This window comes from Ranitomeya imitator, chromosome 4 (assembly GCF_032444005.1).
Source record: "Ranitomeya imitator isolate aRanImi1 chromosome 4, aRanImi1.pri, whole genome shotgun sequence".
Classification (NCBI taxonomy): domain Eukaryota; kingdom Metazoa; phylum Chordata; class Amphibia; order Anura; family Dendrobatidae; genus Ranitomeya; species Ranitomeya imitator.
This window is the reverse complement of record NC_091285.1, coordinates 429,179,811-429,204,353: the sequence shown is the minus strand read 5'-3', so window position 1 is coordinate 429,204,353 and position 24,543 is coordinate 429,179,811. Positions and strand designations below refer to the sequence as shown.

General features: G+C 40.0%; 1 protein-coding gene across 1 annotated transcript; it reads left to right on the top strand.

Moving 5' to 3' along the window:
- Positions 1-2,569: 2,569 nt before the first annotated feature.
- On the top strand, positions 2,570-24,284 carry NRG4 (neuregulin 4). The gene is made up of 6 exons (XM_069765529.1): positions 2,570-2,782; positions 3,192-3,261; positions 10,517-10,607; positions 22,715-22,864; positions 22,942-23,022; positions 23,235-24,284. The coding sequence occupies exons 2-5, from the start codon at positions 3,252-3,254 to the stop codon at positions 22,976-22,978; spliced, it is 288 nt and encodes a 95-aa protein (XP_069621630.1). The 5' UTR covers positions 2,570-2,782; positions 3,192-3,251; the 3' UTR covers positions 22,979-23,022; positions 23,235-24,284.
- The last annotated feature ends 259 nt before the right edge of the window (positions 24,285-24,543 follow it).

The following is a 24,543-nucleotide window of genomic DNA, read 5'->3' as shown; positions in this document are numbered from 1 at the left end:
TGTCATTTGTGGGGGGTTTCAATGTTTAGGCACATCAGTGGCTCTTCAAACGCAACATGGCGTCCCATCTCAATTCCTGTCAATTTTGCTTTGAAAAGTCAAACGGCGCTCCTTCCCTTCCGAGCTCTCCCATCCACCCAAACAGTGGTTTACCCCCACATATGGGGTATCCGCGTACTCAGGACAAATTGTACAACAACTTTTGGGGTCCAATTTCTTCTCTTACCCTTGGGAAAATAAAAAATTGGGGGCAAAAAGATAATTTTTGTGAAAAAATATGATTTTTTATTTTTACGGTTCTACATTATAAACTTCTGTGAAGCACTTGGTGGGTCAAAGTGCTCACCACACCTCTAGATAAGTTCCTTAGGGGGTCTACTTTCCAAAATGGTGTCACTTGTGGGGGGTTTCAATGTTTAGGCACATCAGTGGCTCTTCAAACGCAACATGACGTCCCATCTCAATTCCTGTCAATTTTGCATTGAAAAGTCAAACGGCGCTCCTTCCCTTCCGAGCTCTCCCATCCGCCCAAACAGTGGTTTACCCCCACATATGGGCTATCAGCGTACTCAGGACAAATTGTACAACAACTTTTGGGGTCCAATTTCTTCTCTTACCCTTGGGAAAATAAAAAATTAGGGGCGAAAAGATAATTTTTGTGAAAAAATATGATTTTTTATTTTTACGGTTCTACATTATAAACTTCTGTGAAGCACTTGTTGGGTCAAAGTGCTCACCACACCTCTAGATAAGTTCCTTAGGGGGTCTACTTTCCAAAATGGTGTCACTTGTGGGGGGTTTCAATGTTTAGCCACATCAGGGGCTCTCCAAACGAAACATGGCGTCCCATCTCAATTCCAGTCAATTTTGCATTGAAAAGTCAAATGGCACTCCTTCGCTTCCGAGCTCTGCCATGCGCCCAAACAGTGGTTTACCCCCACATGTGGGGTATTGGCATACTCAGGACAAATTGTACAACAATGTTTGGGGTCCATTTTCTTCTGTTACCCTTGGTAAAATAAAACAAATTGGAGCTGAATTACATTTTTTGTGAAAAAAAGTTAAATGTTCATTTTTATTTAAACATTCAAAAAATTCCTGTGAAGCACCAGAAGGGTTAATAAACTTCTTGAATATGGTTTTGAGCACCTTGAGGGGTGTAGTTTTTAGAATGGTGTCACACTTGGGTATTTTCTATCATATAGACCCCTCAAAATGACTTCAAATGAGATGTGGTCCCTAAAATAAAATGGTGTTGTAGAAATGAGAAATTGCTGGTCAACTTTTAACCCTTATAACTCCCTAACAAAAAAAAATTTTGGTTCCAAAATTGTGCTGATGTAAAGTAGACATGTGGGAAATGTTACTTATTAAGTATTTTGTGTAACATATCTCTGTGATTTAATTGCATAAAAATTCAAAGTTGGAAAATTGCGAAATTTTCATAATTTTCGCCAAATTTCCGTTTTTTTCACAAATAAACGCAGGTACTATCAAATAATTTTTACCATTGTCATGAAGTACAATATGTCACGAGAAAACAATGTCAGAATCACCAGGATCCATTGAAGCGTTCCAGAGTTATAACCTCATAAAGGGACAGTGGTCAGAATTGTAAAAATTGGCCCGGTCATTAACGTGCAAACCACCCTTGGGGGTAAAGGGGTTAAAGCAGCGTCGGTCCCCACTGACCGAATATCACAGGTGGCGTCACGAACATAAACTTTATTCAATTTCCCTTTTACATTGGCGCCCAGGGACACAGACCGGGTCGCCACCGTGACATCCCCCTGTGAATACCGGACCCGGTACCGGGTACCCCACGGCCCTGGTGGGTGACTCAATAGTGAGACTGAAAAATACCAAATGGCCCCACTTGTGGCTTTACTCCCCTCTCATATTGATCTGGTACATACCTGATATACACATTCATAAATGTGATTGTATTTTGGGCATCTTGAACTTATCTATGTTCCTCTGACCTGCGGTTCCATTGGTTTGGTATTTTTCACTGTCTCACTATCCCTTTGTATTATATGTATTTTGTATATCTTTTAATACGTTTCTTCGAATAAAACAAGATGAGTAAATAAAACAGGTTTTGTATTTATTATTTATCTTAAAAATTGCATCCTATTTAACAGGTACATTTTTTATGTTTTTTCCAGCATGTACAATTTTAAACAACAATTTGAACTAAACAAAAATTTCACAGCAAATTGTTTCAACTGATTTTTTTTACTGTATTCTAATACAGTGCGTTCACTCATTCGATACAGTTCAATTGCCTTGTCTGTAACCTTTATTTCCTGTTTTCTCCTGATGTCAGGTATTTTTTTAGAATTGTTTATTAACAATTATACAGGATGCTTAGTTATAGGAAAACACTCTTGCAGACAAACTCTGCCAAGATTATATTTTCCGGTTTTATAGCAGCCATAGGCAAAATCATGCCTCCGCTAAATATATCACTTGCAAAATTATGCAATCGGCAACATTCCAGTGATGCAATAAGTTTTTGGGAAATGTAAGTGCTAGGTATAAAAGTACTGAGAAGGTAAAAGAACACATAATACAGTGCATTACTAATCCTACTAGATGTAATGTACTAGTAATTAAAGAATAGATAGTGGAAAACCCTAGAAGAAAACGGAGAGATCAGCCCAGGGGAGGAGTAGCTGTGTGCAGCTCAGGAAGCTTCATCTCCATACTAGGACTGCATGGGGTGGCACAGACAGTGCCTGCAACAAGCTCTACTATCTCTCCTAGATGCCAAGATTCTGTAAGTAACTAAACACCAGCACAGCCCAGTTCTATGTGTCAGCCCTATACGACTGAGTCCATGTGTATGTGAAACATCTGGCAATGCTTACACACTATGTGGGCCTGTCTGTGTCCAGATTTGTAGACCTTTACTAGTCATTACTAGTGTGTTAGGACGAATATGCGCTACTTAGAAAAGAAATATGTATACACGCTCTATATTTGAGTTTTGCCCATTGTTCCTATTTGAAGAGAATAAGAAAAAATACTGCACTTTTTATGAACAATTTTACATATTTTTCAATGAACGTAGCATCTCTAATGGTAACATAATTGTTATCATGCAGAATGCATTTGTAAATGAATGTTATCATTCTTTTATTCCTTTTTTTATCATTCATTCATACAGATTTTTTTTATCATTCCAGACTCAATTCTCCTACATATCTTTGTCTCTAAGCCAAGACCAAGTTATCTGTCTGCATAATATGACAACAGGTAGATTTATATATTAAGCATAGTACATTTGGTAAGATCATTTGTTTCTACTGAGAAGGCAGCACATTGCCAATTTCAGCATGCTGCGGAACATTATGTGAATTTATGTAAAATGTGATAAATAATGTGAAAAAGTCAGTAACCATATGCTTGGATGCTGCTTCCTTGCTTTACGGTAATTGCATTTCATCTAAAATGTCACAGATGAATATTAAACCATTAATAAGAAGATACAAACTATTATTGTTTATTTTACTCACTTATTTAACTCCTTTAATTCCACAGCGCTTTACAGACATTATCAGTACAAATAACTATATGTCTTCGAAAAATGGTGTTAGGCCAGCTTCATACATCCGCATTTCATGGTCTAGGAAGGGACTGCGATTTCCAATCTGGCTACAGGTCTCCTGAACTAAACTAACATCCTCATACGCACATATGAGGCAGTAATTTTGGGTCAGGAGACCAGTGTATGATAACAAAGTTGTAGTCTGTACGCTAACCGTGAAATGAGGGTATATGAAGCTAGTCTAACTAATATGTCTTTATTCCTGGATGCTGTGTTCATCATTAAACAGAGTTCTGCTATAAAGGAGGAGTACTAACAAGATAATGTTAAAAATGAGTGCAGAAAAAGTTGTTTTTTTTTATGGAGATAACTGAGATTCATACGTAAATATGTAACCATCACTTTCAAAGTAAAGGTCAACAAGAGACATTAATGAAGCAAGACTACAAACAGCTATAATAAATCCTGTACTTCTCTTGCGCTGCCGTTCCTGTGCTTCCCACCAGCCTCTGATTGCTTCCCAATCCGTGTGACCACCCCGGGATTAAATCACCGGTACCAGTAGTGTGCGGCCAAGACATCTGAAGCCAGTGATTGGTTGCAGTGCTCTATAGCATTGTACATGACAGTGGCTGATTTTTAGGAGAGGAAAGGCTTATTCTGACTATGGAATTATAAGAAATATGGCTATTGTAGTGGTTTGTGCTATTCTATTATAAATATGCTCTCACATGTTCCCCACTAAATCACGTATATATGTAAGTGGATGATGTAACTGAAAAGCCTCTTAGTTCATGCGTTAAACTACAAAAGTGTCAGTAACACTTATTAGTGAGGCGGCAAGTGTTGTCATTATGCGTCATTCCTAACTTCCTGAATGATGCAATGGGGAAACAAAGGATTTAATAAAGACAACCAGTCACCATAAATCCAGGTGTAGTTATGAGATTAGCTGGCATGGAATATTGCATCACTGACAGTTTCTTTCCTACTACACTGAATGAGTGGTTGTATTAATTCTGATATTTAAAATTTTGCCCAGCTGTTTTCATATCTCCCACTGAGTTTGTATGGAGTGCTAGCAACCCTCACTGCAGTCACGTGATAGAGTGGGATGCAGGGGTGCATGGACATCCTCATTTTAGGGGATTGATAAAAGTCTAACACTGGCATCCCTAGAGATCAAAAGTTACCACCTGTGAATAGGTAATAAATCATGGGTAAATATCTGGGGGTCCTTAGGCTGGTCTGCATTATTACTCTGTGAGCCACCCCCTTTGGTAAAAAAAAAAATCCATTAAAATAAATATTTGCATTAAAAAAAAGGGTCAAATCTCGAGAACCGCATTGCAGATTTAAATAAAAATAAAACAAATAGTCCCTGAATCACTGGAGCAGCGAGAATAAAATTAGAGCAAAGACTAGGCCCTTTTCACCTACTGACAGATCCTCTTTAATAATTGCCATAATTTGCTGAAGTCACAAGACTACTTCTAACCAGCTAGATATAGATAGTACATGAACAATACAATGTAGTTTATCATTTACAGGGTTCTCATCAACATCTACAGTAAATGCTACAAGGTAGCAAACCTTACCTCTCTATTGTTTAGGGAAACTTTCTAGCAATCATTCTTTAATGAGCTACATATAATTATACAATCATCACAGCACGTCACACTGCATCCTCTTGGAGATGTGCTATGGGATAAAGTGCAATCTAGTTTGAAGAGTAACTGAGAGTGTAATAATAGAGAAGTATAATAACCTATTAAGTGATAACTAAAAGAGGAAGAGGAGATAATCACAACCACTCAAGTGTTGAAAGGGTTTCCGCTTGTATGTCAGTAAGGATTAATCATTGGATAGTGTCATCTTGCATGCACTTTGGTATATACTTTGATACAACTGTATCCAGATTAGACAATCATCTACAAGTTAGACATTTTCCTAAGCTGATACTTCATAGAAAGCAGTACAGAGATTGGTGACCCTACAGTGTTTATTGCGTTTATTTGGGTGCAAATGTGCATTTTAATATATTTTTCAAAACTATTTTCCTGTGTATTTAACAAAAAACAGCAAATGTCTTCAACTTTCAGAAGTTTTGCAAAATACTGACCAATATATTGATGTTTGGAACTCGAGAAATGTTGAACTTGATGGACCCAGGTCTTTTTTCAACCTATGTAACCACAGTATGTGCGCAAATAAGTCCTGACTTGTAGTTTTTGGTGATTTTTTTGTTGCCAAAACCAGAAACCGAGTCAAAGGGAATGCAAAATTTAAAGGAAGTACCTTCCTAGAGGACACTCTTGTGTCTTTGGCTCAAAAAATTAAAATGACATTTTTCCAAAAAAATCTAGAGTGTAAAACCACTCTTATAGAAAGAAAATGTCTTGCTTACTATTAAGTTCACACATGGCAGAAAATAATTGTGCCTAGATCTTGGGACGATTGTTCTGTGGAGATCACACATCAAGATGCTGCCTGATAGTCTAAATTCGAAGAGGCTGAGGTGCAGGTCTGGCCACATGCTCCTCCATCAGTGGTCACAGGAGAACTGTGCATTCTGCGAAGCAAGCTATTGTACCAAGTACAAGAGAAAAAACTGTAATACTTAAAAAGTCAATATTCTACCCCATCTACAGAGGGTCATTGGTCTGCTGTTCCTCTTTTGGCATATTAAATGGTACGCACAAAGGGTGCCCCTAGTCCTTATTTTATCACTAGAACCCCTCCTATGTCGTATATACAGTATAACCAAGACTTTCAAGGAAGATCCTCTGGGAGAAATCCAACATCAAGTGTCAGCCTATGCAGATGATCTTTTATTTTGACTTATTTCACTCAAAATATCTTTAACTTGTTATGGAATTACAGACACATGAGGCATTATGAAATATTTTAGTAAAATCCTTCATGAAGAGAGGTATATTCATGGCACTCACTCTTCATCCAATATTTCCATTTATTTACATAAGGCACACACAGGATATAATATACGGGAGACAAATGTCAAATAAGAAATTTGTCTTCTGTATATTAGTTCCCGTATGCACCTTAAGTGAATAAATTGAAATCTTAGATGAAGATTCATGTGGTAAGGACCGTGAATATAACTCTCTTCATGAAGGATTTTGTTGTATCTCTCTGATTTACACAGAGGACCACCCATTTTTTATGCAGAGACCTGTGGATTTTGCCTTTTATATCTGACATAGTAGTGCACTGCCGGCCTTATTTTCTTGTGGTGTAACATTTCAGAAGAAACTATCAAAGGTCAGTAATCCTTAACATTTCCTTTTTTCAATCTCAGTGGTTTCAAGCTTTCCAACTCCTTTACAGTCTGTTGACTCCATTGAATACTTGGGCATCTTCTCATCTAAGGACCTTGCATGGTTATACAACATAAAGTATTTTTCTCTTCTTTAGAGCATAACAATTAGTTTTTGGACAAAAAAACACTTTTACTTGGTTTGGGACATGTTCTATAGCTAAAATGAATGTCCTTCACAAGATCCTTTTACAAAATTTACCTATTAATTTCCCTCTCCCTTTTTTCAGATCTTTACTCAAGATGCTCACAGCATTTATTTAGTTGGAACAACCGGACAAGATTTTCAAATCTTGGCCTCACTGGTTGTTAATCCAAATATTTTATGAATATGGGTCTTTAATTTCAGCCTGATATGCCCTGGGAGTTTTACAATGTTTAAAGGGAACCATTCACCAGGTTTGTCCCATATGAGATAAGACCACCACCTGTCAGCCCTCATATACAGCATTCTGATATCATGTTATATTCCCCTGATCTGGCCTGCAACAAAAGAAAAACACCTTTTATTATGCTCATCTGTGGGGCGGTCCATTCCTATGGGCGTTTGTGGTCTTGACCCGGTAGCTCACCGACATATGACACTATTAAAGGTACAGTAAATGACACCAATAAAACTTAACATTTACTAAATTTATTTATAAACCAGTACAACATACACGACCTAAAAACACGTATGGCTGCTAACAAAGATACAAAGTGCATCAATTCCCTATAGGGCCAACTATCTGTACCCTACCTTGCAGCGGAGGTTGGCACCCAATAAAACCTGCGCATTGGCGCCCCCGCTCAACGTAGACTGGCCCCAACTGTCCCTAGTAGGCCCTGTCATGCGGAAAATAGGATACCACTCAGCAGACCATACAGACAGACAAAACAAAACAGACAAATGTCACTGGACTAACATTGTGCAAAAGATGTGCTAGATGGAATAACTTTTTGCACATATATTTAAGGCACATCTATTGTACAGAAAAAAAGACTCTGCAACAAGTGTGTATATTGAATACTCGTATACTATATTGCACATTAAGGCCTATACTCCGGCCATGTACAAATACCCCTATGCTGTACCTAAAAATGCGCCCTACCTGCCTGCGGGGGTTGGCTCCCTATATTCCTGCGCAAATGGAGCCCCCGCTCTAGTCGTCTGTCCCTATTAGACGCTATAATAGAAAAAGGAACAGACCAAAATAGCCTATGGTGAAAATTACCAAGGCAGGCGAGCCTATGAGGCAAAGATAAAGTGCAAAGATAGTGCAAAAAGGTGCAAACTGACCTAAACCCAGTGACATTTTGATAAATATGACCAAGTATGTTAGTTTATTTATAGCATTGAGTATGCTTTGCTCGGTAAATATGACCAAGTATGTTAGTTTATTTATAGCATTGAGTATGCTTTGCTCGACGCGTTTCCCCTATGTAGGTTCATCAGGAGACATACCCATATCATAACTGAAAATTTTTAATTTATCTGACTATATTCTGAGGAGCGATGTGCCCTCTGCCGCAGTGGGGAACAATGTCCATCCAGCATCTGCCGGTCTCTATCAGCTATTTATTACCCTGTGAGCCACCCACTTTGGTAAAAAAAAAATCCATTAAATTAAATATTTGCATTAAAAAAAGGGTCAAATCTCAAGAGCTGCATTGCAGATTTAAATAAAAATAAAACAAATAGTCCCTGAATCATTGGAGCAGCGAGAATAAAATTAGAGCAAAGACTAGGCCCTTTTCACCTGCTGACAGATCCTTTTTAATAATTGCCATAATTTGCTGAAGTCACAAGACTTCTTCTATCCAGCTAGATATAGATAGTACATGAACAATACAATGTAGTTTATCATTTACAGGGTTCTCATCAACATCTACAGTAAATGCTACAAGGTAGCACACCTTACCTCTCTATTGTTTAGGGAAACTTTCTAGCAATCATTCTTTAATGAGCTACATATAATTATACAATCATCACAGCACGTCACACTGCATCCTCCTGGAGATGTGCTATGGGATAAAGTGCAATCTAGTTTGAAGAGTAACTGAGAGTGTAATAATAGAGAAGTATAATAACCTATTATGTGATAACTAAAAGAGGAAGAGGAGATAATCACAGCCACTCAAGTGTTGAAAGGGTTTCCGCTTGTATGTCAGTAAGGATTAATCATTGGATAGTGTCATCTTGCATGCACTTTGGTATATACTTTGATACAACTGTATCCAGATTAGACCATCATCTACGAGTTAGACATTTTGCTAAGCTGATACTTCGTAGAAAGCAGGACAGAGATTGGTGACCCTACAGTGTTTATTGCGTTTATTTGGGTGCAAATGTGCATTTTAATATATTTTTCAAAACTATTTTCCTGTGTATTTAACAAAAAACAGCAAATGTCTTCAACTTTCAGAAGTTTTGCAAAATACTGACCAATATGTTGATGTTTGGAACTCAAGAAATGTTGAACTTGATGGACCCAGGTCTTTTTTCAACCTATGTAACCACAGTATGTGCGCAAATAAGTCCTGACTTGTAGTTTTTGGACTACAAAAGAAAAACACCTTTTATTATGCTCACCTGTGGGGCTGTCCGTTCCTATGGGCGTTGGTGGTCTTGATCCGGTGCCTCCTCTCTTCTTTTGATGCCGTCCTCCGTCTGTGCTTCATGTGGATGATGTCTTCTATGTCATCCACACGGTGCTCCCTGGCATTACGCTTCTGTGGCAGATTAAAGTATTGCAATGCTCATATGCAGAGGCTCTTTGACCTTTCTCGGCGCACGCACACTGCAGTACTTTGCTTTGCCCTCAGGGTCAGGGCAGAGAAGTATGCCTGTGCGGGAGCGCTATGCTGGGGAGACTGTGTGGATTATGTAGAACGCATCATCCACAAGAACCACAGAAGGAGGAAGGCATCGCAAGAAGAGAGGAGGCACCGAACCAAGACCAGCGACACCCACCGCCCCACAGGTGAGTAAAATAAAAGGCGTTTTTCTGTTTTGCAGGCTAGATCAGGGTCAGATAAACATCATATTAGAATCTTGTATATGAGGGCTGAAAGGTGGTGGTCTTATCTCATATGGGACAAAACTGTTGACATGTTGCTTTTAACTCTGCTAAGATTGCTCACAGGCTGTAGTCCTTAGGTTTTGTGTGTGTGTGTGTTCGCACTGTTATAAAACGCAAGAATACAGTTTTTCTTGTTTGTGTTTTCCTTTATTGTGATTGCGGCCCAATCGTGCATTCTGTAAAGCATTTTATTATCTTTCCCAAGCCTCAATGTGGAATGCAGTGTTTTTTCAGTCTTTTTTATGTGAACACAAAAAGAAATGTTCCATTCTCAGCTGGGTTTACACAGTACACAGACATTTTCCCTAACTATTGAGGCAAAGATATTAATAAAAAGGCATGTTTCATTGCTGTTTTCCATTATATAGTCCTTGTTTATACAGGAAAATGTATGGGGCTCATGCAATACCATTCACTTTCTTCATAACAGACTAATCCTGTGATTGAGATACTGACAATACTGATATGTTATCTAAGTTGGAGATCAGCAGTTCAGTTATAAAGCCAGACAGCATGGTGATTATGATTCTAGAATTGTTTACACTGGATCCTCTTGTGTTTCAGGTCATGGAGTACCCTGTGCAGAGAAAGGGCACAAATCTTTCTGTTTGAATGGAGGCATATGTTATAGCATAGGTCCTAAGCAACTCTGCAGGTGAGTGGAGTGTATGTCTTCCTTCAACATCTAAATTAATTTTCTATAGATGGCCCTTTTCAGATGCCATATACCTACATGTATTGATTTAATGTAATATATACAGTGGGAAAAATAAGCATTTGATACACATTTTGTTTTCCCACCTACAAAGAATGGAGAGGTCTGTCATTTGTATCCTAGGTACACTTTAACTGTGAGAGACAGAATCTTTAAAAGAATCCAGAAAATCACATTGTATGATTTTTATATAATTAATTTGCTTTGTATTGCATGAAATAAGTATTTGATACAATAGAGAAATAGAACTTAATATTTGGTACAGAAACCTTTTTTTGCAATTACAGAGGTCAGAGGTTCCTGTAGTTCTTGACCAAGTTTGCACACACTGCAGCAGGGATCTTGGCCCACCCCTCCATACAGATCTTCTCCAGATCTTTTAGGTTTTCAGGGCTGTCACTGGGCAACATTGAGTTTCTGTTCCTTTCTAAGATTTTATATTGGGTTCAGGTTTGGAGACTGGCTAGGCCTCTGCAGGACCTTGAAATGTTTATTATGGAGCCACTCTTTAGTTACTCTGACTGTGTGTTTCGGGTCATTGTCATGCTGGAAGACCCAGCCAAGACCCATCTTCAATGCTCTTACTGAGAGAAGGAAGTTGTTCGCCAAATCTTGCAATACATGACAACATCTGTCCTCCCTATGATGTTTCCCCACCATGCTTCATGGTTGGGACAGTGTTCTTGGGGTTGTACTCATCCGTCTTCTTCATCTAAACATGGAAAGTTGAGGTGATACCAAAAAGTTCTATTTTGGTTTTACCTGACCACATGACCTTCTCCCATGCCTCCTCTGGATTATCCAGATGGTCAGTGGCGAACGTCAAATGAGCTTGGACATGTGCTGACGTGAGCAGGGGGACCTTGCGTGCCCTGCAGGATTTTCATCCATGATGGCATAGTGTGTTACTAATGGTAATGTTTGAAACTGTGGTCCCAGCTCTCTGCAGGTCATTGACCAGGTCCTCCCGTGTAGTTCTGAGCTGATTCCTGACCTGTCTCAGAATCATCCTTACCCTATGAGGCGAGATCTTGCATAGAGCCCCAGACTGACAAAGATTGACAGTCATCTTGCGTTTCTTCCATTTTCTAATTATTGCTCCAACAATTGTTGCTTTCTCACCAAGTTGCTTGTCTATTGTCCTGTAGCCCATCCCAGCCTTGTTTCAGGTCTACAATTTTGTCCCCGGCGTCCTTAGACAGCTCTTTGGTCTTGGCCATGGTGGAGAGGTTGGAGTATGATTGATTGAGTGTGCAGGAAGGTGTCTTTTATACAGGTAACAGCTGAAGTGTACTCACGATAAAAAGTACAGACCTTTCCATTCTTTGTATAAGGGAAAACTTGCAAAATCGGCAGTTTATCAAATACTTATTTTCCCCACTGTGTATGTATGTATATATATATATATATATATATATATACACACACACACTGCTCAAAAAAATAGAGGGAACACTTAAACAACAGAATATAACTCCAACTAAATCAAACTTCTGTAAAATCAAACTGTCCGCTTAGGAAGCAACACTGTTTGACAATCAATTTCACATGCTGTTGTGCAAATGGAATAGACAATAGATGGAAATTATTGGCAATTATCAAGACACACCCAATAAAGGAGTGTTTCTGCAGATGGGGACCACAGATCACATTTCAGTACCAATGCTTTCTGGCTGATGTTTTGGTCACTTTTGAATGTTGGTTGTGTTTTCACACTCGTGGAAGTATGAGACGGACTCTACAACCCACACAAGTGGCTCAGGTTGTGCAGCTCATCCAGGATGGCACATCAATGCAAGCTGTGGCAAGAAGGTTTGCTGTGTCTGTCAGCATAGTGTCCAGAGGCTGGAGACGCTACCAGGAGACAGGCCAGTACACCAGGAGACGTGGAGGTGGCCATAGGAGGGCATAACCCAGAAGCAGGATCGCTACCTCAGCCTTTGTGCAAGGAGGAGCACTGCCCGAGTCCTGCAAAATGACCTCCAGCAGGCCACAAGTGTGCATGTGTCTGCACAAATGGTTAGAAACCAACTCCATGAGGATGGTCTGAGTGCCCGACATCGACAGATGGTGGTTGTGCTCACAGCCCAACACCGTGCAGGATGCTTGGCATTTGCCACAGAACACCAGGATTGGCAAATTTCCCACTGGCGCCCTGTGCTTTTCACATATGAAAGCAGGTTCACACTGAGCACATGTGAGTCTGGAGATGCCATGGAGAGCTATTTGCTGCCTGCAACATCCTCCATTACTGACCGGTTTCGCAGTGGGTCAGTAATGGTGTGAGATGGCATTTCTTTGGAGGGCTGCACAGCCCTCCATGTGCTCACCAGAGGTAGCCTGACTGCCATTAGGTACAGAGATGAGATCCTCAGACCCCTTGTGAGACCATATGCTGGTGCGGTTGGCCCTGGGTTCCTCCTAATGCAGGACAATGCCAGACCTCATAGCTGGAGTGTGTCAGCAGTTCCTGTAAGATGAAGGCATTGAAGCTATGGACTGACCTGCCCGTTCCCCAGACCTGAATCCGATTGAACACATCTGGGACATCATGTCTTGCACCATCCACCAACGTCATGTTGCACCATAGACTGTACAGGAATTGGCGAATGCTTTAGTCCAGGTCTGGGAGGAGATCCCTCAGAAGACATCTGCCGCCTCATCAGGAGCATGCCCAGGCATTGTAGGGAGATCAAACAGGCACATGGAGGCCACACACACTACTGAGCATCATTTCCTTGTCTTGAGGCATTTCCACTGAAGTTGGATCAGCCTGTAACTTAATTTTCCACTTTGATTTTGAGCATCATTCCAACTCCAGACCTCCGTGGGATATTAGTTGTGATTTACGTTGATCATTTTTAGGTTTTATTGTTCTCAACATATTCCGCTATGTAATGAATAAAGATTTACAACTGGAATATTTCATTCAGTGATATATAGATGTGGGACATTAGTATTCCCTTTATTTTTTTGAGCAGTGTATACATATAATGTATATATATAGTTCTTTCAACTATTCAACCTTTTCCACACACCCGCATACTTAAATGTATTGTATTGGGAATTTATTTGATATACCAAACCCAAAGTAGCAAGTATTTGTGAAGTGCAAAGGAAATGATACATGATTTTATAAATATTGAAAAAAATATATAAATATGAAAATTGTGATGTGCATTTGTGTTCAGCTCCCCTCAGTCATTACTTTGTCGAACCACCTTTTGCTGCAATTACTTCTGTAAGTCTTTTGGGGTATGTCTCTACCAATTTTGCACATTTTTGCCCATTCTTCTTTGCTAGCTCTAGCTCAGTGAGATTGGAGGATTGCGTCTGTCAACAGCAATTTGCAAGTCTTGTCACAGATTCTCAATTGGATTTAGGTCTGAACCATTCCATTGTGACTGCCAGTATGTTTAGGGTAATTGTCTTGCTGGAAGATGAACGTAGACTCAAGTCTTTTGCAGCATCTAACATGATTTTCTCCAGAATTGCCCTGTATTTAGTTCCATTCATCTTCCCATCATATCTGACCAGCTTTCCTGTCCCTGCAGAAGAAAAGTATCCCTACAGCATGATGCTATCACAACCATGCCGTATGGTGTTTTCAGAGTGATGTGCAGTGTTAATTTTCCACCACACATAGTATTAAGTGCTACTTTGGCCTCATCTGATCAGAGTACCTTTTTTCACATGCTATCCTCTACATCGTTTTTTAAAAACTGCAAACAGGACTTCTTATTTCTTGTTTTCAAAAGTGGCTTCCTTCTTGCCACTCTTCCATAAATGCCAGATTTGTGGAGTATACGACTTATAGTTGTCGTGTGGAGAAATTCTCCCATCTGAGCTATGGATCTCTGTATCTCCTCCAGAGTGACCATGGGCCTCTTGGCTGCTTCTCTAATTAGTGCTATCTTTGCTTGGGATGTCAGTTTAGGTGGGTGGCTATGTCTTGTAGATTTGTAGTTGTGCTATTCTACCTCCATTTTTTGGATGATGGATTGAATAGTGCTTTGTGAGATGTTCAAAGCCTGTGCTATTTTTTTTTTACCTAACCCTGCTTTACTCTTTTCCACAACTTTATCCCTGACCTGTCTGGTGTGTTTCTTGGTTCTGCATACAACTACCCTGCTACTTCATATACCGTTTTATAAGAATTTTCTCCTAACATCTCTTCCTTTCATATCCCACAACTCAAACTGGACACTCTGTTTCTTTGTGGAGATTATCCAAAACACCCCCTCCCCCTTTCCTCTCCTCCCCATCTCACTACTTGTTTCTGTTTATCCTATCCACCATTCTATACAGTTAGGTCCATATATATTTGGACAGAGACAACATTTTTCTAATTTTGGTTACAGACATTACCACTATGAATTTAAAACAAAACAATTCAGATGCAGTTGAAGTTCAGACTTTCAGCTTTCATTTGAGGGAATCCACATTAAAATTGGATGAAGGGTTTAGGAGTTTCAGCTCCTTAACATGTGCCACCCTGTTTTTCAAGGGATCAAAAGTTATTGGACAATTGACTCCAAGGCTATTTCATGGACAGGTGTAGGCAATCCCTTCGTTATGTCATTCTCAATTAAGCAGATAAAAGGCCTGGAGTTGATTTGAGGTGTGGTGCTTGCATTTGGAAGGTTTTGCTGTGAAGTAAACATGCGGTCAAAGGAGCTCTCCATGCAGGTGAAACAAGCCATCCTTAAGCTGCGAAAACAGAAAAAACCCATCTGAGAAATTGCTACAATATTAGGATTGGCAAAATCTACAGTTTGGTACATCCTGAGAAAGAAAGAAAGCACTGGTGAACTCATCAATGCAAAAAGACCTGGGCCCCCACGGAAGACAACAGTGGTGGATGATCGCAGAATAATCTCCATGGTGAAGAGAAACCCCTTCACAACAGCCAACCAAGTGAACAACACTCTCCAGGAGGTAGGCGTATCAATATCCAGATCAACCATAAAGAGAAGACTGCATGAAAGTAAATACAGAGGGATCACTGCACGGTGCAAGCCACTCATAAGAATCAAGAATAAAAAGGCTAGACTGGACTTTGCAAAAAAACATCTAAAAAAGCCAGCACAGTTCTGGAAGAACATTCTTTGGACAAATGAAACCAAGATCAACCTCTACCAGAATGATGGAAAGAGAAAAGTATGGCGAAGGCGTGGTACAGCTCATGATCCAAAGCATACCACATCATCTGTAAAACATGGCGGAGACAGTGTGATGGCTTGGGCATGCATGGCTGCCAGTGGCACTGGGTCACTAGTGTTTATTGATGATGTGAGACAGGACAGAAGCAGCCGAATGAATTCTGAGGTATTCAGAGCCATACTGTGCTCGATCCAGCCAAATACAGCCAAACTGATTGGTCGTCGGTTCATACTACAGATGGACGATGACCCAAAACATAAAGCCAAAGCTACCAAGGAGTTTATTAAAGCAAAGAAGTGGAATATTCTTGAATGGCCAAGTCAGTCACCTGATCTCAACCCAATTGAGCATGCATTTCACTTGTTAAAGATTAAACTTCAGACAGAAAGGCCCACAAACAAACAGCAACTGAAAACCACTGCAGTGAAGGCCTGACAGAGCATCAAAAAGGAGGAAACACGGTGTCTGGTGATGTCCATGAGTTCAAGACTTCAGGCAGTCATTGCCAACAAAGGGTTTTCAACCAAGTACTAAAAATGAACATTTTATTTAAAATTATTGAATCTGTCCAATTACTTTTGTTCCCTATAAAAACAGGGTGGCACATGTTAAGGAGCTGAAACTCCTAAACCCTTCATTCAATTTTAATGTGGATACCCTTAAATGAAAGCTGAAAGTCTGAACTTTAACTGCATCTGAATTGTTTTGTTTAAAATTCATTGTGGTAATGTCTATTATCAAAATTAGAAAAATGTTGTCTCTGTCCAAATATATATGGACCTAACTGTATATTTACCATTTGCCTTAGGCTGTATACACTACCTTACTACCTCTAAGCTACATGGTTCTCACCTAATATTATTATAACCCCCTTTCTATTACTGTACTTGTTTATCTTTTTATTTTTAGGACTCTGTAACACCAGCATCCCTGCACCCTTCCCCTTCCATCCCCCGGTAGGGACGCTGAAATGCTCATCATCACGGCCGCCCGCCAGTATATCCTGCTCCGGCTCCCAGGTTCCAGGGCCTACTCATGTCGTGCATGTCTCCTGGCAATGTGCTCATGGCGCGCACTCCCTGATTCTTAAAGGAGCAGGGCATACACTCCGGAAATGTCCCAGCCTATAGCTGGGAGGCATTAGGTATTTAAGGCACCCTCCCCTGTAGGAAGGTGCTTGAGCATCTTCAGTATTTAGTGTGTCTCTAAGCTACTAGACCGTTCTTAGGTCTCTGTTCCTGTACCCATTCTGTGATCCTGCACCAGTACCTGCCAGTAATCCTGAGCCCCTCCTGTCTGAACCAGCCATTCTGTCTGAACCTAAACCAGTTTTGACTGTACCGGCACCCGTATCCATACCTCCAGTGATCCTCTTTCTGTCATGACATTTCAAGTCCATACCTGCGTCCCTGACACCTGGGGTCAGCTGCTGCAGTATTGAGGACTGCCCTGGAGTGGTATCTGGAGGCTTCCTGCAGCACAAGCCTTACTTCACCATCAGTGTAGAACCAGGTAGCGGCTTACTTACGCCCCTCAAGGGTAAGCCCGGTCCATGGCGTAGGAGATCCACACACCCCAGTGTGACAGACTCTATGGCACTTCCTACTCATATCTGCTTGTCCTCTTGCAATGTCCTCTAAATTCAATAATTGCACTGACTTCTCTACGAAATTCCCCCACCATTTGCAGTCTCTTTTTATGATTTGTGTTTTCCTTATCTATTCTTTTAATTTTATGTTTATCCATTATTGATCCAATTCAATCTTTCACCTGTATTTTCTCCTCCCCTTCCATCATAACAATTTATATCTTATTTTCTTGCCTTTATTATGATGTTATATTAATTTTTATTTATTGCAATTTTTGCTGGTCTTTGTACATTTTGTATTCTGTATGTATATACAGCTCTGGCAAAAATTAAGAGACCACCACATCAAAACCCTATCATGGGCAGCCCATTCTCCAGATCTGAACCCCATTGAAAACCTCTGGAATGTAATCAAGAGGATGATGGATACTCACAAGCCATCAAACAAAGAAGAACTGCTTAAATATTTGCGCCAGAAGCAGTGTGAAAGACTGGTGGAAAGCATGCCAAGACGCATGAAAGCTGTGATTAAAAATCATGGTTATTCCACAAAATATTGATTTCTGAACTCTTCCTGAGTTAAAACATTAGTATTGTTGTTTCTAAATGATTATGAACTTGTTTTCTTTGCATTATTTGAGGTCTGAAAGCATTGTTTGTTTGTTTTTAATTGTGACCATTTTTCTTTGTCAGAAAAAAAATAAAAAATTTATTGCTTGGAAATTCGGAGACATGTTGTCAGACGTTTATAGAATAAAAGAACAATTTTCATTTTACTCAGAAATACACCTATAAAGAGAAAAATCAGACAAACTGAACATTTTGCAGTGGTTTCTTAAATTTTGCCAGAGCTGTATTTTGTATATGTAACTAAATGCTCATATACAGATGTGCTCAAAAGTTTACATACCCCGGCAGAATTTTTGCTTTCTTGGCAAAGTGAAGGTTCTGGAGTGGCCATCTCAGTCTCCTGACTTCAATATCATTGAGCCACTCTGGGGAAATCTCAAGTGTGCAGTTCATGCTAGACAGCCCTGGAATTTACAGGAACTGGAAGCTTTTTGCCAAGAAGAGTGGGCAGCTTTACCACCTGAGAAAATAAAGAACCTCATCCACAACTACCACAAAAGACTTGAAGCTGTCATTGATGTTAGAGGGGCAATACACGGTATTAAGAAATAGAGTATATGAACTTTTTATCAGGGTCATTTGGATGTTTTGGGTTGTCATTATGATTTAAAAAGAGAAAACACAGTAGTTTGACAATAAATGGCTTCAGCCAACCGCTAACCATGAGTGGAGAAAAAGTTTTGGTGTCATCATTCATATTCTCTGAAAAAATGCCAAGAAAGCAAGAATTCTGCTGAGGTATGTAAACTTTTGAGCACAAATGTATATGTATATATTGTATAGCACAGATGCCCCTGATAAAGACCACAAGCTGGTCAAAACATTGGACAATATCTGTTGTTTTGTTAGTGCGAGATCAAAATAAATTAAATTTGCAGCAAATCCATTTTATTTCTCATTGTTGGTGCTGAGGTTATCGTTGTATTCATGTAGGACTATCGTCCATTCCTGTAGCATGACTACTGATATAGGCAGTTTTGATCTTACACAGAGTACCTTCTTCCACATGCTAGCTGTGTCCCCTGCATGGGTTTTTGAAAATGCAGACAGGACTACGTCTGGCTTTCTTCTTGCCACTCTTCCATAAAGGCCAGATACAAGGAGTATATGACTAATAGTTGTCCTATGTACATGTGACACCCCAGGGTCCTGGTTGTCACAGTGGCATTGCTTTCCTCATGGGGAGAGTGATGTTACGCTTGGAAGCAAAGGAAGATCTCTTTCACCAGGTAAACACAATGCACACAACATGACCGATGTTGTGTCGGACTCTAGGAGGCACAGCAGAGACCGGCAGGACAGCTGGATTACACATCACCTGTCTGCCCTAACACCCAGGAGGCACAGTGGCACATAGAGCCCAGGTCGTGATAGAGACCCTATAAAAAGGCTTTGTGTCCTAACCTTCATGGAGGACAGAGAGAATTGTGAGGACTTTGCCAGAAGCCAAAGGCAGTAAGGGACTACAACATCACCGCGCTAAGAGGAAGGCTTCTAACTCCACCTGGTACAGGGGACTCTGAACTCGCTTCCAAGCTGGCTGGACCCTGCCTGTACCTGTGATCTGGTGCCCTGGACTGTGGTTGCCTGAAGCCTTCAGTGAACCAGGTAAAGAAACTGCAAACCTGTGTCCTCCGTTCTTTATTGTACCACTCACCATCCTCATCTATACACCCGGAGCCCCGGGGACCTACTTCACCTATGGGAAGTTATACCATCTAGCTGCCATAACATCACCCCAGCGAACCCCTTTAAGCAGCGTCGGTCTCCACTGACCGAATACCACAGGTGGCGTCACGAACACAAACTTTATTTCAAATCCCCTTAAAAGAACTTTCCCTTTATTTGGGTACCCAGGGCCACGGACCGGGTCACCACCACCGTGACATCCCCTTTAAGTACCGGACCCGGTACCGAGTACCTCACGGTCCTGGCGTGCGACTCATACAGATTCTCCCACCTGAGCTGTGGATCTGTGCAGCTCCTCCAGAGTGACCATGGGCCTCTTGGCTGCTACTCTAATTAGTGTTCTTGCTTAGGTCAGTTTTGGTGGATTGCCATTTGTCATGTCTTGATAGGTTTATAGTTGTGCTATTCTCCCTCCATTTTTGGATGATGGATTGATCAGTGCGAACTGAGAAGTTTAGAGCTTCGGCTATTTTTTTTAATGCTAATCTCCACAACTTTATTCCTGACATGTCTGATGTGTTTTGTTGGTTTTCATTATACTGTTTGATGCCTAATGCTCTCAATGGAAATAATTGGCAAATGTCCTGAAACAAACCTCTGGTGCCTTCACAGAACAGCTGTAGTTATACTGAGCATTAAAGGGCACCTGTTACCAGAAAAAATACTATTAACATGCGGATATAAGGTTAATCTGCAGGTTAATAACGTTACTAACCTGCCCGCCGCCTGCACCCTGCGGGGATAAAATGAACTCCTCCCCCCACAATGCTCTGGTTTCAGTCATAGGGCGGCGTCACCACTGGTTCAGTCATCACTCTGCATATACAGAACGACGACTGTATGTGCGCCCGCGGCCCTGACTGACACTTGCTTTGCTTTGGGGCCGATACCACAGCAACAGCCGCCGCTCTGTATACTCAGAGTGGTGACTGAACCAGCTCCAGCGCCACCTCCATCACTGGAACATGAACACTGCAGGGGGAATAATATTTATTTTCTCCCCTCAGTGGTCGGGTAAGTTCGGGCAAGTTAGTAATACTATTTACCCACAGATTAACCCCATATTTGCAGGTTAATATCATTTTTTTCAGGTGACAGGTTCCCTTTAATTACACAGAGATTGGACTCAATTTACTAATTCTGTGACTTCGGTAGGCAATTGGTCACTCAAGATTTTATTTAGGAGTATCACACTACATGAGGGCTGAATACAAATGCATGTCACAGTTTTCAGATTTATATTTTTCAAATATTGTGAAAACCATGTATCATTTCCTTAACACTTGACAAATACTTGCTACTTTGTGTTGGTATATCACATAAAATCTCAATAAAATAAATTTAGGTTTGTGGGTGTAACTTGAAAAATGTGGAAAAGTTCACAGGGTATAAATACTTTTTCAAGGCACTCTACATGTATAGATAGATAAATATAACCACTGTGGATCAGCTGTTTATCGGTCAATAGATAGAAGACAGGACATGGTGATTGCCCTTATATCTTCATACAGTAATTCAATTCAGCACTTGATTCCCCATTAGGCTAAGTTCCCACGGTGCTAAAAGACAGCAGAATTTCCACTACATTAACCCCTTCATGACCTTGGGATTTTTCGTTTTTCCATGTTCGTTTTTCACTCCCCTCCTTCCCAGAGCCATAACTTTTTTTATTTTTCCATCAATATGGTCATGTGAGGGCTTATTTTTTGCAGGACGAGTTGTACTTTTGAACAACATCATTTGTTTTAGCATGTCGTGTCCTAGAAAACGGGAAAAAAATTCCAAGTGCAGTGAAATTGCAAAAAAAGTGCAGTCCCACACTTGTTTTTTGTTTGGCTTTTTTGCTAGGTTCATTAAATGCTAAAACTAACCTGCCACTATGATTCTCCAGGTCATTACGAGTTCATAGACACCTAACATGACTTGGTTATTTTTTACCTAAGTAGTGAAAAAAAATTCCAAACTTTGCTAAAAAAAAAAAAAAATTGTGCCATTTTCCTATACTCGTAGCGTCTCCATTTTTCATGATCTGGGGTCAGGTGAGGGCTTATTTTTTGCGTGCCGAGCTGGCGTTTTTAAGGATAGCATTTTGGTTCTTTTGATCGCCCGTTATTGCATTTTAATGCAATGTCACGGCGACCAAAAAAACTTAATTCTGTCGTTTCTAATTTTTTTCTCGCTACGCTGTTTAGCGATCAGGTTAATGCTTTTTTTTATTGATAGATCGGGTGATTCTGAATGCGGCGATACCAAATATGTGTAGGTTTGATTTTTTTTTTTATTGATTTATTTTGATTGGGGCGAAAGGGGGGGGGATTTAAATTTTTATATTTCTTTTATTTTTTTTCACTTTTTTTACATTTTTTTTTGTTACTTTTGCCATGCTTCAATAGCCTCCATGGGAGGCTAGAAGCAGGCACAGCACGATCGGCTCTGCTACATAGCAGCGATCTGCTGTTCGCTGCTATGTAGCAGAAAATCAGGTGTGCTGTGAGCGCCGACCACAGGGTGGCGCTCACAGCTGCCGGGGACCTCTATGGTTACAATACTGAAGCATCGCCGACCTCCGATCATGTGACGGGGGTCGGCGATGCCGTCATTTCCGGCCGCCCGGCCGGATGCGGTAGTTAAATGCCGCTGTCTGCATTTGAAAGCGGCATTTAACTAGTTAATAGGTGCGGGCAGATCGCGATTCTGCCGGTGCCTATTGCGGGCACATGTCAGCTGTTCAAAACAGCTGACATGTCCCGGCTTTGATGCGGGCTCACCGCCGGAACCCTGCATCAAAGAGGGGCTTCTGACCTCGGAAGTACTATCCCGTCCGAGGTCAGAAAGGGGTTAATGATCACTAAAAATTTGCTGCATTTTACAGTGCTGGGAAAGTGCATGAGATTTTATTTTAGACAGTGAGAAGCTAATACTGTATCTGGTTGAAGATTGAAATCCCTTCACATTGACCTCTTTTTATGTTCTACAGATGCATTGACAACTACACAGGCGAACGTTGTGAAGAAATCTTATTGTCTAGCGTGGAAACAGAACCTCAAAGCAACTTTTTAATAAACTTTCTGGTTTTAGGGTCTTTCCTGGGTCTGATATTTTTGGGATTAGTTGTTTTTTGTTGCAGGTAAGCAAATTTACTAATTAAGCAGGACTTATAAAACCGCAAGTTTTATTCCTAATAATTAATTTTGAATTTTTCAGAAGAAAATTAAAAAATCGCACTGAACACGGACCATAAATATGACAGCTTTGTGGACAAAGTGGAGTTCCAGATAACCTGAGGTATTCATATAATTCAATATATTCTTTTATTGTTTTTTTCATTTTCATATAATTTCAGCTCAGTGAAATTATGTCATTCATGCATAATATGGATGTAAAAATGTGGCCATGTGATAGCCTTCTGAAACTGACTGTGACTTATATTCACGTTAACTTTGTACCATATAATGAACTCTTGAAATTATAGCTACATGTTGTTGTTTTTTTTATAGATATACAAAGACATTTGCTTGACGCATGGAAGACTGGACCTCTGAACTAAATTTGACAAAAAGTAATATGATGGTTTGCTTTACGTCAAGCTTCCTTGTTGCTCCCGTAGGTTTAGGATGCCAAGTAAAATGTAGACTTTGCTGTCACTCTCTCTGGAAATCCCTTCTGCAACGTCTACTACACAATCTAGATCTGATTACATGAATTTACTAAGCTGTTAATAGGTCATAAGATGCAGGAGAGAATCTGCAAAATTCACAAATATTCAAGCTACACTTAAAAGCAAGTGTTGTTATGGGTAGATATATGAGCTGAAGTCAACCTGGGTGACAGACAGGATATGGGATTGTCACTGCTGACTATTCACTCCTGCAGCCGACAAGTGAATGAATCAGAAATGGGGATGGATTACCAGTGACTAGGTAGAAAACAAATGTCTAACATATCATTTAGATTTTACTTGATGTAATACTAAGTTATGGTTTTGCCAAAGTTAAAAAAGGACCTCTCACTTGCCTTAAATATCACATTTTTCTTACATGGTGTAAATGCCGCTATTCTCCTAAGTCTTGTGTTGTTGTATTCTTTATCCTATGCCTGTCCGTTCCTGAGAGGTGTCTCTCTTTTTCCTGTATATAAATCTATTCTTTATAGCCAAGTGGGCATGGTCATCAAGAATATCCCTAAATATAAGAGAAGACCAAGCCCACTTAGCTAAAATGGATTTACACACAGCGAAAATTGGGCCAAGAACAATTTACACCAGGTAAAAATAATATGTTTATTACAAGTGACAGGTCTCCTATTAGCCTTTCAATTACAAAGAGGATCAGAAACTCGTTTGATAAAGTTTTCATAAGAGAATATGGACTTGGGATTTTACTGACAAAAAGCTTGTATTGTGTGTGTATATAGTATATATATATATATGTATCAGTACTTTTTGGAGATGAATAAACTCCTTTATATGTTAAAAATGAAAGGAAAACTCTTATTTCTCTGTTTTAATCACTTATCACTTTGATATGTTTTGTATAGAACTCTTTCTTTTATGCTCAGAAAAGAAAGTTGTTGAATATTACATTTTGTTGCTGAAAACTAAAAGTGTTATGTATCCAAAAGTGTAGTTTTTGTCTTGTTCAATTATAGGATATTGGAAAGTTCAGTGAAGTGTTGTGATGAATGCACACCGCAGAATTTATTGGAAGTATTATCACATATTAGTCATTTCCATACCGTAGTGCTGTTTATACAGTATTTTTGTAGAAGTGTTGTGGCTCGTCAGGAACAGAATATGGAGAACAATGC